The 16962-nt window shown below is 39.0% G+C and overlaps 1 protein-coding gene across 6 annotated transcripts; it reads left to right on the top strand.

Moving 5' to 3' along the window:
• Positions 1-640: 640 nt before the first annotated feature.
• LOC109109529 (transcription factor GATA-3) lies at positions 641-16946 on the top strand. Of its 6 annotated transcripts, XM_042743008.1 has the most exons (6): positions 641-794; positions 6309-6674; positions 7822-8358; positions 10768-10913; positions 12720-12845; positions 15545-16946. In XM_042743008.1, exons 2-6 carry the CDS (start codon positions 6449-6451, stop codon positions 15833-15835), a joined length of 1326 nt encoding a protein of 441 aa, XP_042598942.1. In that variant the 5' UTR covers positions 641-794; positions 6309-6448; the 3' UTR covers positions 15836-16946. The 6 variants fall into 6 exon arrangements, with proteins under 6 accessions (XP_042598942.1, XP_042598967.1, XP_042598974.1 ...); XM_042743033.1 differs by lacking the exons at positions 641-794; positions 10768-10913 and adding an exon at positions 10975-11015 and having other exon boundaries at positions 5779-6674; XM_042743040.1 differs by lacking the exons at positions 641-794; positions 10768-10913 and adding an exon at positions 10975-11015 and having other exon boundaries at positions 5780-6674; positions 7822-8301.
• Positions 16947-16962: the final 16 nt, after the last annotated feature.

Below are 16962 nucleotides of genomic sequence, written 5' to 3'. Positions count from 1 at the left end.
GGCACGTCACAATTCTACACATCGCATCATCTTATTTTAATTGTTTTAATATCGCATTTATGTCATGCAAAATCATCGATATATTTCATGTGGAAAGACACTATAAAATTTCTAGTAAAATATTTCTTAATAAAACATTTCGTGTTTAAGCAAGCGTTTATTTTTTCTTTAGCCTACGTATATTTACCATTTCATATAAAACATAAATGGCAATATACGAACAGAATTGCCACAGATATTTCATTAGAAATTATTTACAAAATATAGTATATTTAACGCAAGGGTTTAATGAATAAAAACAGAAAATCAAATGGTCAAACCGTGCCAGGCGCTATCATTCATCGCATGCATTATAGAGCATCAGTCTGGCATCTAACGGGCTGCGTTATTACGATTCACGGAGAAAAGCGTGCTACCGAGCGCTCGCGGGCGGTACCTGTTTCCTCTCCGCGGCCTGTATGTCCACTTCCCCTTTCTATGTTAAAAAGGTTCGTTACAGACGCGTGTGGTCGCTCCCATTAAGATTAAGTGTGTGTTTTTACTCCGCAGCCTCCACCGACCCGGAAGAGCTCGCGCGTGGTGTACAGTAAGTACGGTAAATGTGTGTGCGCGCGCGAGCTAGAAAGACTGAGTGTGTGTGTGTGTGTGTGTGTGTAGGCTAGAAGAAGAAAAAGGAGCCTAGTTTTTTTCTCTCCTGCTGTAAATGCCATCGGCACTTCCATCTGTATGTCACTTCACATCTGAAGCCCATCAGAAAAAAAACGCCTGAGCACGCTTCAACCACAATTCCGCAGGTTAGTAAATATTCGGATTTATATTTTCCATATTTTCTAAACTTATTTTTTAGCTCCACAATTAGCCTAGCTCCCAAAATTGTCGAATAAATTGATTCAGCTGGCATGTTCTTAAGCGTTATGCATGCGTTTATATGCTAGTTCTTCAGATGCTTTGTCTCCCCCATTTTCTGTTTGGAGCAATACACCTTTGCATGATAACAATCCTTTCTGCGTCAGATATGTTGGGTTTGCAAGTGTCAGTTTTTTTAAAATGTATCCTTTTTTCACGTTTTGTTCTGTCTGAGGGTGGCACAGTCATTTAACAATTCCAGACGTGTAGATGTCAACTCTCATGAGCTTATTCATTTCACCCGACACATATAGGCTATGCGTTTCACCAGCACCCACGTCCACTTTCCGACAATCGGGGTGGGATTTTATGGACGCCCCTGTATTTTAAAAGTCATTTTCCTGACTACCGTCCTCTAGATGAAGGATTTTAATGATCTATTACCACCTGAGTGTGAGCGAGTATGCTTCCCTTAACCCGTGAAATTGATCTGATTAGCCCTGCAATGGGTCATAAAAAGAAGTGGATTTGCTGAAACTGCGCTTCCAGTGTATGTGTGTGTGTAGGGAGAGAGAGAGAAAGAGAGAGAGAGGCAGAAAGAGCGAGAGAGGATGCATTTGTGTTGCTGGTTTGATGAACATCGGAAACAGAGAGAAGAGGACGCGACATTAAGGCACATCATAGGCCGTCTTTCATGGGCGCGAGCTCGTTTGGTTTGTATTTTTATGTAGAGAGCAGCAGCTTCCATTGATTGGAGCTGAATGCGCGTAAAACAGCTGTTTCTCCCTGATAGCACGAGACCGGCCACTTCATTCAGCTGCACAGTGAAATGATCTGAAACCATGTCTTCAAATCAACACTCGACCGAAAGGAAGAGATGCACTTTTGTTTGAACGAGAATATTACTGCGATGTGCCTCTTTGTTTACCCCCTTTGAGTTATAAAGTTGTTACATGCGACATCCCAAAGAGCACCAATGGAGATCAAATAAATACATTAGGCCTAAAGCAGCCGAACACAGGATGATGATGTTATACGAACAGACGGATTCATATTTTGAAGGCTAATTATATCAGGGATGGATCAGTGAGAACGAATAACCAGTGGAGACTTAATAACGAATATTTGGGGAATTCAATTTTTGGCTTGTTGCAGATTTGTGGAATGTGTTGTCATCAGCACCAATTGAAACCCATCTTTAGATGTTTCTCTCTCGAGCGACGAATTATCAAAAACAAAACCTGCAGTAGAGGCTCTCGTGTTTTCCCTCTCACCCTTTTTTGTCAGTTGTTCTTAGAAATAAGTCAAACTCTCATTATGACGCAACTATCAGAATTTCACGTCCTCGACTGGGTTCTAAGAATTTGCAGCATAAACTACAAAGGCCTCCATCGCACAGTATACAAATTCAGACAGAAAGTTCGTTCTTGAAAAGACGAAGTGCATGAATCATAATCCGCCCAAGTCTAATTTAACTTTCCGAGTTACCGTTATTCTACTATATCAATAAAAAAAAAATAATGCAAAAAAAAAATAACAATTATTATGTCATAAAATTGTGGTTGTTATTATTATATGATAAAATTGTGGTTGTTATTATATGATACAATTATAATTAAAAAAAATTAGCTTATGGCTATTTACTAATTTAATTTAATTTTTTATTGTTGTTTTAATAGAAATAACAACACAAAAAATATTTATCTTCTTAATATGTTGGTCATAATTTATTATAACATTATGTGTTTTACAGTTAAAGCTCCTTTGTGATTTTCCACAGCTGGGAACTGAGAAGAGACGCGTTTTGTTGCTTAAAAATAAATGTGATGAACAAGCCTTTAAAAGCCTGGATATCACAAATGTAGCGCTCGTGTTTCGCTATGGACTGAACCCCCCTCCCGTCTTCATCATTCGGTAGCTGGGGTGAAGTGTGTGTCCTCTGGTTCACCTCGCTCCGTTTGGACAGCTTACCTGGGCGCTCTAGGCCGACCCTTTAAAATCTTCTCACATCTTCAGCTGGTCGCCACAGACGTCATGGAGTCTTGCGTTAAAATTTGATTCATCTCCATACAACCTACGCATGTATAACGTGTGTGTATGTATGGAGGGTCCATATACATAAATGACAAAATCGGTCATGCTGAAGATGAACAGATAACAATAGCTCTCGCCTCCGCACGATCAAACAAAAATGAAAGCGAATGAAAATTAACAACTGTTTTGATTGAGTGTAATTATAGGCCTATATAAAAAGAATGATAATAACAGTGCTACTACTAGTACAAACACTAATAATTATAATAGTTACAGTAGCAAATTTAATGTTTGTTTGTTTATTATTATTATTATTATTATCACTTTTGTGCACTATATTGTTTGTGATGGGATCTACCGTCATGACCTGCTTTCGGATATTATCATTTAGGCTACACACCCGTTCAAAAACACACTTAACTAAAATTATTATAGAGGTTTTATGTGTCGATGAATGGTGCTCGATAAACAAAGCGTGTTATCAGCGCACATCTTCTAACCCTTGTTATAGGATAGACTAAAATAAAACGACCGGGTCTTAAGTTCTCACCCACAGTGAAAAGTGTGATGCATTCTGATTTTAATCTGCCTAGCCTGACATAATCATTCACAGACTATCTACCCAATCTTCAACCTGACCCAGTATCGCTGTCTACCACCGATTTACCACCGAGTGTCTATGAATCAACCTGGTGTCCCGAGCTAAAAAGAACGGGCCTGATTTAACATACCCCCACCACCTCATGTGTGTATATATATATATATATATATATATATATATATATTTTTTCTATTTTCCTTTAGCTGTAGAAAAGGATATATATATATATATATTACGGTACAACAATCTTATTTATTTTTCTATTTTCCTTTAGCTGTAGAAAAGGATTATATTCCATATGTTGTTTTGACAGGCCGAAGTATGAAAAATGATTTTTATTTTTATTTTTTTTTGAGAGAGGGAAGGCAATCAAATAGACTATCTCTGCCACATCGTGTCTGTAGTATTCGGCACTGTTTCCATCCATGTCCCGCGCACTAAGCTTAAGACATTCAGTCAAGAAACAAAATAGCTACATAATCAGGATTTCACTTTTACCTTCGAGTACCTCTTAATGTACGCTCGCGCGCAGGATAATAGCTCGCGCGGATCATTACACGCGTCCGCTGACAGCTCGACAATGACAGTGAGCCAATGCAACACTTTCCATCCAAGTTCGGTCTTTACCAGAGAAAGAAGAGGGGGTGGGGGTGAACACTTCCTGAATCAGCATTTTCAACCAATTCCAGTTTTTTTTTTTTTTTTTTTAAGGAACATGAAAGCTAGTCGCCACGATGGAATGGAAATTATCGACATCATTATATAATTTATTGTAATAATCATTATTTCTTATTCGTTTTATTTTTCAGTTGAAATCACATAATTGGAGTAGCACTAGTGTTTACCCATCGTTTTCTAGTTCCCTAGAGAAATAACTATCGCGAGAAAAACGCAAGCTTGCAGAGCACATATTTTAGAGTAGACTTCCTGCCTGTTTACTGACGTCACGTCCAGCGGCGTCGGCAGGGCTGGCCATCCTCTAAGAGCATTTCAGAGCATCGAACGAGCAGCCCAGTTACATTTTGTCAGTCTGTGTGGACGGGCCGGCCAAACCGGAGCATTACAGACAAAGTATCACCCTAAGTGCCAAGCACCCTTATTACAGCTAAACCAAGTAGAATAATAGCGAATAATACCTGGCAATGTCCCCGTCGGAGTCAGAAGTAATACGTTCCCATTATTTATTAAGGTTCAAGTTTTACCCGTGCGTACTGAAATGCTAATGTATTTGCATCACGTTACATGTAATGGCCCCTTAAATGAATAATGATGCAGTCGTTCGGTTTGTGTCCTTCAAGGAATAAAGAACACCGACTTAAGCTGCAGGGGGAAAAACTTGTGTTTAAATTGCGAGAGGAAAGTAAGATGTTGCGTTAGTCTTATACCGCACCATTAGCCTATATGTCGCAGTCAGGGTTCTTTTGAACATGCAGAGGTAACCATTAGAAAAACGTGCTTGTCACCACGAGAGGACGCACTGTCACAATTTAAAAGAGAACACACACCACACGAGCTGCCACTGATAACACACACACACAGTCGTATAGACACAAAAGGCAGCAGGCCACAGAACGATCGTGCCCTTAGGACATACTGATATTTCAGTATTTGTATTTTGTATATGTATTTTATGTAACAACCTTAATAAATAAATACTTCTAATAAATAATTCTTCCGCACATAAATAATTCAAAAAGAAAAAAAAATCTTTTGATTTAAGGAAAACACATTTCAATTTTTTATTTCAGACGGTGCCATTGTTCTAATTTAATACGTTGCTTTTATCTTTAATGCTTTTTGTTTGTTCCTTCTAAACTAGGCCTGAATTAATTTAGCTTGCACTCTATTTTACATTGTCTGTTACATACTTTGGTAATAACAGTGAATTATGCAATTACATGCAACTAACCATAAACCAAACCCTACATAGTACATGTTTTTAATTAATATGTCTCGGTACTTAAATGTATAATTACACTGTAACAAGGACAGCTTAAAATAACGTGCAGTCTACATGTATTTCAGCTGCGTAAATACATTTGGTGCTTGTGTTTTTTTATATATAACGTGTGTTGAATATTTACACGTCCAGACGTTTTACTCAAAAAATAATAATAATAATAATAATAAATAATAAATAAATAAATAAATAAATGCTCCATTTTGTATATGAATGGGGAGCGGAATTGGGCGCAGCTTCTGGTCATCTTTCCCTGGCCCACTTTATTCAATTAGTCCAGGCTGCTGGGCCCCGCCCCAGCTGATGACACCACAGACCCTCCTTAAGTTGCGTCGCGCCACAGCTGTCTGCGAGCATTGAGCTGACTGGCGCCATCCTGAAAGAATGCCTTCACTGTAAAAAAAACACAGAGAGAGCAGTGCATTCAGAGACAGAGGGAGTGAGCACTAGAGTGAGCGACAGAGAGAGATAGAGATAGAGGGAGGGATGGAAATAGAGTAAGAGGGAAGAGGGTTACTACTACTGCGCATAAACACAGATTTGATCAAACTTGTGTTCAGTCAGAAGGCAGAAAACGTAGCTTATCCAGATCGAACCGGGTCGGCCTGAACCGTCAAACTCACTTGTTGAGTTTACGCAACGCAACAGCATACTGAGAGAAAAACTTGCGGAACTTGACGCGCGTTTGGATGCGTACGCGGACTTATGTCCAACATTAGTATAAATACATTTGACTTTCACGAGTTGATGCGCGTTTGTTGAACGGACAGATCCAGTTTATACGAGCTTCTGACATTTTGCCAATGACAGAAAGAACACAAACGAACGGACGGACTTTGTAAAATAAATTGTCTTGTTCAATTTCAGGTGATCGGAAGTAAAAAATAAAAAAATAAAAAGCGGACCTGTGGATTACACAAAGGAGGAGTTTGGACTTTTTTGAACTTTCGTGTTGTGTGTTTCGGTGAGTGTATGAACGCTTGTTAAAGAAATAAAAAAGAAAAACGATGGAAGTAAGTCCGGAGCAACCCCGTTGGATGACCCATCATCACCCGGTCATTAACGGCCAGCATCCCGAGACACACCACCCAGGACTGGGACACTCCTACATGGACCCGTCGCAGTATCCCCTCGCGGAAGATGTGGATGTATTGTTTAATATCGACGGACAGAGCAACCACCCGTACTACGGGAACTCGGTTCGGGCTGTGCAAAGGTACCCGCCACCTCACGGTAAGTAGGCTATATGAGTCCTTAGTTATTTTACATTATTCCTCTTATGTCCATTCTGACTAAATAATATGTAATAAAACAGAAACTGGATTAGGATTGTATTGAAAATGCAACTGACTCTTTTGAACAATGTCAGTGTAGTTTACGTGTGGCTTAGGTGGTGTGTCACTGGTTTCACATCTTTCTAGTATTCCATGGTTATTTGACTTTTTAGGGTATACAATAATTGTATAATATTGGATAATGCAATGCATTACTTTAATTTTTTGAAAACTGTTTAATTAAATTTTAATGATCAAAAATAAAATGTGAACAAGCAGTGTTATTCGAAAACACACATTGCTAAATGAAACAGCCTTATATTGGTAGAACGATGTTGTAATATATTAAAGTAAACATATTTATATTAGCACTAGCTGGCTGGGATTCAATTTAATGGTTTTATGATTGAATGACTTAAATGTCAGTCTCTAAATAATTAAGCGCAATTTTCCTGTACTAGGTAGCCTACTTGAATTTTAGTGCGGAAGAACAATTGCTTTAATTTATTGACCTGACTTCCTGAGCGGAATTGGGCAAATCGTGACCTTGTTTCTCTTTTGAATTGTCCCATCTCTAAACATATCAAAACTTTCGAAATCCGTGCAGCCTCAATAGATACTGGTTGGTATCGAAAGTCTTTTGAAAGTGAAAAACTGGAGAGGGCTGTTAATTGCGACCCTCCCCAGCGCCATCGAAAGCCTTTCAGAGTAATGTAGGCCGTGCAGTTTCACAGTTTTACTCATTTGGGCAAGTTGCACTAGTTCTTTCATGCAATAAAAGACAGTTGCTGCTATAGAAACACCAGATATGTGTGAAATGCTTGTAAAGACATATCATGTTATCAAAATGTACTTGGTTTTTGCAGCGCTGTGTTGTAAAAAATATTTTGCATGTCATTTTAAATGTATATGTATACATGTCATTATACATCTTTCTTTAATTTTATAGTTTATTATACAAACATAATTGTGACATGCAACGCTTGTGTTTACAATACAAAGCTTGCTTTTCAATCGTTCAGATGTTATTTCTTGGCTTCTTAATGTGAGGAATCGCACAGCCCCACCTAGTCCTGTCCTAACAGCAGGCTTGTCTTTTGTTCCAGCAGGTACTCAGATCTGTCGCCCATCATTGCTGCACAGCTCTCTTCCTTGGCTTGATGGAAGTAAATCTATCGGCCCTCACCACAGTACCCCCCCTTGGAACCTCGGGCCTTTCCCCAAGCCTTCCCTGCATCACAGTTCCCCTGGGCCTCTGTCCGTGTACCCCCCAGCCTCTTCCTCCTCGCTGTCTGCTGGTCACTCCAGCCCACATCTCTTCACCTTTCCCCCAACTCCACCCAAAGATGTGTCCCCTGACCCCTCAATTTCCACATCAGGTTCGGGCTCATCCATACGGCAGGAGGACAAAGAGTGCATTAAATACCAGGTGTCTCTGGCCGAAAGCATGAAGCTGGATTCGGCTCATAGTCGGAGCATGGCCTCTATTGGACCGGGCGCGACCTCCGCGCACCACCCCATCGCCACTTACCCATCCTATGTGTCCGATTACGGGCCGGGGCTCTTCCCACCAAATAGCCTGATAGGTGGGTCCTCTTCTAGTTATGGTTCCAAAACGAGACCAAAAACAAGGTCTTGTTCAGGTAGGCGTGCGCTTTATTACCCTTTGATATTTACTAACATAATCATAGTAAGATCATTCAACAATAGCTTTTCCTCTAAAAAACTATCTTATTGTGCACTTGCCATTCTTTTCATTTTCCTAAAAAACAGCCTCCCAGGTTAGCCAATTCCAAGACCAGTGGTTTGGTCCTAGACCCTTTTTTTTGGCCTGTGCCAGGGCTTGGCTATGAAATATGGGCAGTCCACATCCCTTATCCAAAAAGCATCAATAGCTCCACTCCTTAAAATATAAAGGAATCTACAGTGATTAAAGATATTACAAGATAATATACAACTAAATAAAATAAAGCAACATATATATATATATACGTGAAATGTTTTTTAGAATTAATATAATTAATTTAATCTATTGTATAATTCTGTTCGCTTGATTAATTTATGATGCAATAATCTTTTTAAGTTTTTTTGTTGTGGTATCCGTTTAAATGATCAATCCGCAGTAGACTTTTCTTTTACAGAAATGAGAGATTTGTTAACACGCCTGCCTTGCACTATTCCGTTATTATATTCTGCTTTAAAGAATATTATATTTAATGCCGTCTAGTTACAAAGCGGAATTAGCTTCCCTGATTTATTAAACGTCGCTCAGCATATGCAGATGAATCTACACGTTTAAAGCGGAGCGCTAGGGTTTTCCGGATGTTGATGTGTGTGTGTGTGCGTGTTTTCTCTCTCATCTCTTGCTCCTCTTGTGCCTCGCAGTGCACGACCCCGTCTCTCTCGCGTTTATATGTTCAAGCTAATCCAATTATTTTCAGACTGCTGCACGCGACAGTTGCATTGTTTACTTTGCGCAGAAAAAAACTTGATAGAGTCCGGATGCGCCGCGGATCGCTCGGAATAACGAATGAGCTGGCGCAATGCACGGCCGACATGCACAGACAGAGTCTAATCCAAACACACAGAGAAAATGATTTCAAAAGGTCAACCAGCTTTTCAAATGCGATTAGACACGGACCTTTTTTTTTTTTTTTTTTTTTTTTTTATGGTCCATTCATAGCGATTGATTTTATGATAATGAGAAAAAAAACTTTCTGCTCTCATTTATAATCGTTTTAACTTGTGTTACTATTTTTGTATTATTATTAGTATTATTATTATTATTTGATATTTAATTAGTTTGCTGTTTTATATGCAATACATATTTTGCACAATAAGCATAGACTGTCTAAGCACACACAAAACGTTCTAATATCGTCCTTTTTAAGGGTTTTTTTTGAACCAAAATTGTATGCTGCGCGATTTCTGTAGATGCAGCAGAACCCTCCTTACACGCACTTGTGTGTGTCACTATCTGAGGTTATGTGCTCGCGAGCTCTGTGGTTTTTGGGGCAGTAAGTAGAGGCACAAAGAGACTCGTTGGCTCCACACATGACGGCAGAAACGCTGCAGGGTACAAGGGGGCTGCACGGCGAGCTTGTTTTTCGTTTGAGCGGAGCGACCGGAGGCGTGGGTCACTGAACATGTGAAGCGCGCACCCTTCACCTGTCAGTCAAACGGAAAGAATGTCAATCAAACGCTATGGTGTTTTAATTACGTAAAGAGAGCGGGTTACACAATGAGTTAATTAGACCGACGCTTTCACTTACTGTCACTGAACCTGTTTAACATTATTTCATCCTTAGATCCTAAAATCTACTTTAACATTTCACAAATAATTACTCTTAGTCTCATGGTTTAATGAACCGGGAGGTTGTTTCTTTGGAAATCAAGTCATTCCGATTGATCTAGCTGTATTAAATTTGCGAATCCCTCTTCTAATAAATCCTGCAGTATTTTCAAGGCATCGTTGTTTAGCGCCTGCAGTATGATACGTTTGATAAGACCTATCTCAGTGTACATTTTCATACCATTGCCTACTTAGAACCGCTAAGTTATTTGTAGATCTTATCAGATGATGTCATATTTGACGATTGAGGAGTTAAGCTCAGTTATGTCATATTAGATAATGTTTTTTTAATGTGGTAATGCGTTAATAATAGTTGTAGCCCAGTAGAAATAATAATGTTATTAATGCATTTCCATATTCATTATTTAGATCAATGCGAATCTTTAGCCTGTGTGATTTTTTGATATTGCCTTTTCGTATTTTTATGTAATGTATAATTAATTATTTGTCATTTTTATGTGTGCACTATGTCTATAATATTAATACAATTAGTATTAAATATACTGTTTATATTATGTGTGTAATATTGACATGTAATTAGTAGTATTTTAAAAATAAATCAAAGCGACTGGCCACTGGAGTTTAATATGTTCACTAGTGGCGTGGCCTTTGATTGTGTAGTTGTGCTTTAGTGTGCATGCAAGTGTGTTTTAGTGGTTCTAAAAATCAGTTGTGCATGCGTGTGTGTCTGTGTTCGCAGAGGGTAGAGAATGTGTTAACTGCGGGGCCACCTCGACTCCTCTGTGGCGGAGGGATGGCACCGGTCACTATTTGTGTAACGCCTGCGGACTGTACCACAAGATGAACGGACAGAACCGACCCCTCATCAAGCCCAAGCGGAGGCTGGTATGTTGCTCTATTGCACTGTATTAATGACACTTCTGTCTCTTTCTCTTTTTCTACCCAGGAAGAAGTGTTAGCTGCAAGAAATTGACTCGCCAAGCGCAGGTCTCATTTCTTTAAGATTAAGCAATAGCAGTTATTATTATTATTATTATTATTATTATTATTATTATTATTATTATTATCAGTAATAATAATAATGTCATTTTATGTATCGAATTTAATTTTTTTTCTTTTATTTTTCCCGCTTGAAACAAATCCATAGACAATTTTATTTAATCGCAAATATTGCTGACAGTGGGTCTACATGTCAGCATAACGAAATTTGTCACGGAGAGACTTCAAACAGTTGTGAAACGAGCGCTTATCTCAAATGAGTACGCGTGGGAGGCGATCAGCTCCAACAGGTCAAATATGTCTGCAGAAATTAGGTTCAATTCTGACAATATGCCATTCATCAAGGACACTGTTTCACAGGGATTTAATAAATGAGAGAGAGAGAGAGAGAGAGAGAGAGAGAGAGAGAGAGAGAGAGAGAGAGCACAGACACGTCTCTTTTTGGGCTTTTGGATAGAGTCGAGGCTCTTGAGGCGCAGAGAAATAGTCCGAGGGCTGCTATTTTGGCATTGGCCTCCTCTCCCTCTCTAATGTGAAAAGCCGACTTCCCAGGAAAAGACTGGCGGATATCTGAGCTCTGCTGATAAAACTCCTCGAACAACAGCGCTCGCTCCCGCAGTCTAAACATACGGGCGAGAACGCGCAGAAAGGAGTCACGACTTCAGATTGATCTGCACTATTCTCAAATAGTCTAGAAAAAAGAGAAAATAATAGTAGGCTACGTAGAAGAATAAAACAGGAATAAAGAATTACCTTTATAGAACAAATATTGTTCTCTTTAAATAATGTGTATAAATTTAATTGATTTGCCAATCAAATTTAGCTGTATTTTGTAATTTACAAACGAGTCCGATAGGAAAAAAAAAACAAATAATAAAAAAAAAAACCGTCCAGTCATAATAAATAACGTCGCTTAATATGAATCAGGCTCCTGATTAACGTTTGACTCTAAACTGAATTAAACGACACAGTTAAGAATAATTTGTCATTTCAGTATGTACCTTCAACAATCCTGAATGTTAACCCAGAAAACAGCATGAATTTTCTTTCTGCATAGTCCATTTCAAAATATGTTGCTGATCCCTACAAATTCATTGCATTTCTTTCGAGTTTTCCCTTGTTCCCCATTGTCTTTTTTTCTTATTATTTATTTTTTACTTATTCTTTTTAACTTATTATTTATATTTGTTTTATATTATGTTTATATTTGATTGTCAGTACTGCTTCTAATTAATAATTCTAACTGCTTTTAATCAGTGCATGTTAATTTAGAGCAAGGTATTTTAGTGCAGCATATTGATGTGAATAAAGATTGTTAATATCTAACTGAAGGTTGATGTTTAAACATGGATTCATTTCATGCAGAGCCGCTGTTTCTCCATCATTTAACGGGAAAATGTCATCAGCTTTAATGGGCACTATTTAAACCAGTGCTTTCATGTCCTCTGTAAATATTTAGGTTTGAGAGGACATGTGTGCAAAGCACTATTTTTACCCTAGAGTTTAAGGCACCAGTGTTATGGAGAACTCTTTTCCTCTGACATATTTTTCTGCATCGCTTTAAGCCATTTGCAGCTTCAGGAAACAGGAGGGTTGGGGGCCATTAACACTGTAGGAATGCAATCATCATCTTAAGTTATTATATTATGAGTGTAATAACCATGATTCTTTCTCTATGTGTGTGTCCGTCAGTCCGCTGCCAGACGAGCGGGGACCTCGTGCGCAAACTGTCAAACGACCACGACGACACTGTGGCGGAGAAATGCGAACGGCGATCCTGTCTGCAATGCCTGCGGCCTCTATTACAAATTACACAATGTAAGCTCCATAGCTGTCTTTCACTTATCTAGTAAGATATTTTCTATCTCTATCTTCTCTTTGCATGATGGCAGCTTTCATGCTATTTCTTTCATGCTATTTCTTTCATTCTATTTCTTTCTTTCTTTCTTTCACAACATGGTTCATGCATTGACTACTCAAAAATGACAAAGAATTTATGTTAAGTGACCATTATAATATTATTCTAATATCCGTATAATAATCAATCACACCAGCTGTTTATTTTGTAATTTGTTTTCATCAAAAAAGTTCTGATTTGTTGCGTTTTCCAATTGGCCCTACTTATAATAGTTGGTATTGTGATTTTCGCACCCTAGGGACAGCTTAACCCAATCTGCGAACCTGAAATGTTTGAATGTCCCCCAATGGTCTCAAGCCGCTAGAGTCAGTTACATGCAGAGATTCGTCTTGTTCTTTCTCGTATTATTATTTATTTTTATGGCTATTATGCTAGAGCTAAACTGCTAGTACTGTTGTACGATTGAATTACACTGCAGTTGGTGGTATTCCTATGTTAAACATATGCCGGGGAACATTTTCATTCTACCTAATCAGCTCTGGTATCCTGTATCATCACACTTTGAGGCCCCATACTCCTGTTACATTCCCCTACTAGTCACGCAAGTGCACCCTTTTAAATCATTTTGCCATGTTGGTTTTGGCTGTTTCGTAAGAACTCGAGAGAAAAACAATCCCCTAAACCTGACCTAGGTTATCAGGGAAACCAATAACTTGTATTATTGTTTGAAACAACCAAAAGTTTGGCTAATTGGAAAATGAGTTTGTTTTGGTACATCCTATTTTCTGTTCAGGTCGGGCTGCTTTGAATCAAATTCCAGATTTTGCATGCTAAATTAAGCTGAGCTCTCTCCAGAGGGCTCTTCACTAACTTGCATGTTTGCATTATCACAACCACTCCCATCTCTCATTTAGCCGACAGGGATTTGTCAGAAGAACTGAGTTGTGATTGTATTTGTGTGTCTGTCAGTCTGGGGTTAGACTTCTGATCTGTTTCCTTCTCAATTTCTTTATGTGGTCATTTCAAACCCCCAAAAAAGCCTAACTGAATAACGTTTAAAAGTGTTTCTTATAGCCGACGGCTATAAGCATGTGTTTTCTGTGATGCCCAGTGGAGATGTTTTAAATTAACAGTTTTGCTTTGGGGTGTGACTTCACACAGATGCACACATCCACTCACATTTACACTAGTGGTTGGCCAATATGGGTTTTCCGATAACAGACGTCAAATTCAGATATCTAAAGAACAGTTTTTGCAGATATGTTTTTATTTAATCCAACTTGATGTTAACAAATTAGAAAATTGCTACAAATTCAGAAATACTGAAACTACAATCACTTAATTATACAAGACAGTATTTACTGAAAATTGCAAATTTGCACAATTAAAAAAAAAAATTAAAAATCACAATTTTGAAAAGTGTTTATTGATCTTTTAGAAATAAAAATGGTCAATTAAAAGTAGAAATTTCACCGTTTACTTAGTCTTACGCATTATGCCTGTGAAGGAATATGTTTTAGTAGCACTTAATAGCTCTTGCACAAAGCATCTAGAGTGTTTTAAGACAGAGAGCGAGAAAGAGGCTGTCCAATTATAGGGTGAAAGTGGCAGGCTTTGGCAGACTGATGTGACAGTGCCACTGCGCTTCAGCCCGACTGGCCAGAGTCTGGGGTTTCTCTCTTTGGCAAGACTGGCACCGTCCATGCCTTGCGTCAGGGAACTCAAATACTAAATCCAGCCTAGTCCTGATATGACCAGACACACACACTCATACAGACATGCTTGCTCAAACAGAGAAGCCGACATATCTGCGATACAGTGTAGCTCTGTTACACATGCTTGGACTCAAAGTATTACTATGTGTGTAGGAAGTGAACGTCATTGTTCAACCAAATCCTAATCCCACAAACTGTGACTTAAAAGGGTGTCAGCTTTCAATATGCCCGTAAGGAGGAGATATCATAAATGAGATCTGTTTAATATTTCAATTGTTTCTCCACGACAGCAATTACAGAGATTAGATTTAAAGAATATGACTTTTGCTTGAAGGGATAAATCACCCAAAAAATTTAAATTCTGTCATTATTTACTCAGTCCATACTTTATTTCCTCTCTGGACCACAAATGAAAATAGTTTGAGGAATGTTTCAACTGTATTTGTCGATACAGTGAAAGTCAATGGGGTCCAAAACCACACTTTTATTTATATGGATATAAAAAACACTGTGACATTGTGTGTGTGTGTGTGTTTGAAGAAAGAAAGTCATACAGTTTTTGAACAACATGAGTAAAATGAATCCCTTTAGGTCTTCTGCTTCTCAAATGTTTCTTCTTAGAAAAAACATTTCAAACTGTGCTCTAATCTACTAAAGTCTGCAAAATAGGCAGAAATTTCATTGTGAATTGTCTCCCTTGTGTCTGTTTTTATTTCTCATAAAGATTTTTAGGAGAAACATCTGAGATTAAGTTAATATTTAAAAGAAACTTAACTGGTTTAAGGTCTCCTGAAATTTGAAGAAACAATCTCAAAGCAATAAAGTGTTCCTCAATGTGTTATGAGATGAAAAACAATGTCAAAATATCTCCATTATGCTCCTGTCTTATGTAAGCGGGATGGTCCCGTGGCCGTTATTAACGTCTGCCGTCTCTCTCCTCGCAGATCAACCGACCACTCACCATGAAGAAGGAGGGCATCCAGACCCGGAATAGGAAGATGTCCAGCAAGTCCAAGAAGAGCAAAAAGTCCCATGACAGCATGGAGGATTTCTCCAAAAGCTTAATGGAAAAGAACAGTTCCTTCAGCTCAGCCGCCCTGTCGCGTCACATGACCTCGTTCCCTCCCTTCTCACACTCCGGCCACATGTTGACCACGCCCACCCCCATGCACCCCTCCTCCAGCTTGAGCTTCGCCCCTCACCACCCTTCCAGTATGGTGACGGCGATGGGCTAGAGCGCCCTTCTACCTCCGACCGCCCAATCTCCCGACGGTGGACGTCTCAAAGCACCGTCAATCCTGAAGCCTGTCACAACCGCAACCCTCCGACCTTAAACCAGCTCTCTCACATGCTCCGTCTGAGCTACAAGCCCCCCCACCCAAGACCCCTTCTCCGGTATGCCCTGCTTAAACCCCTCGAAACCCCACATTATGAGGGAGAGACAGTGAGAATGAAAGAGAAAAGACAATGACTTTCTTCATCCGCCCCTCCAATCACGAAGCCTCGCGCTGATGTCAACCTTCATTTGTGTACAAATGCCATTTTTCCTGTGGGCATCAAGGCACAGACATTACGAGACTTTAAACAAACCTCCTCTATTTCCCGAACCCACTCCTTTACTTCTTCTACGTATCTCCTCTTCTTCGTCCCCGTGAGACATGAGGAATCGAGCTGTGAATGACAACAGGAGATGAACTCTGCATATATTTGTAAAAAAAATTGTCTAAAATACATTTAATAAAGACTTTTTAAAGCGCAAAAGACGAGGACAGGAAATGCCCGCGGGCAGCTAATGATAAGAAGGGTACGACTCAAACCTGGAAGATGGAACGGCGTGGCAACGCGACCACGATTTCTATCTGAATGATGAGAAAAAGTACGAGACGAGATGAAGGGAGAAGAAAAGTAGAAAGGAAATGGTGTGTAATGCATTAAAACTTGTAGTCAGGTCTGTCTCACAGACTTCCAGCTACTCTTCTGGATGTGTTATTGGTCTTGGGCAATTGGTTTGTGTACACACACACACACACACACACACACACACACACACACACACACACACACACACACACACACAAAACACACACACACACATAATTCATTGGGCCCAGGTTATATGCATTTGTAGAATTATTTCTTTCCTGTATTTGTTATTTGTATGTATAATTCAGAGTACCAAAAATACGAAAGAAACAAAGATGTAGAATTATTTCTTTATGTAATGCAGACTGAATGGTTGTACAAATTTAATAATCACTAGTGTAAAAACAGACTTGCATTTTGTTGCGTACTTTTTTTTTTCCTCTTTAAAAATAATAAACTAGTTTAATCTCTGTTGACATCGTATGAAGACGCAACGTTG

This window comes from Cyprinus carpio, chromosome A4, assembly GCF_018340385.1.
Source record: "Cyprinus carpio isolate SPL01 chromosome A4, ASM1834038v1, whole genome shotgun sequence".
NCBI classification, from domain to species: domain Eukaryota; kingdom Metazoa; phylum Chordata; class Actinopteri; order Cypriniformes; family Cyprinidae; genus Cyprinus; species Cyprinus carpio.
Note: the sequence above shows the minus strand (reverse complement) of the source record. Positions and strands in the feature narration are given on the sequence as shown.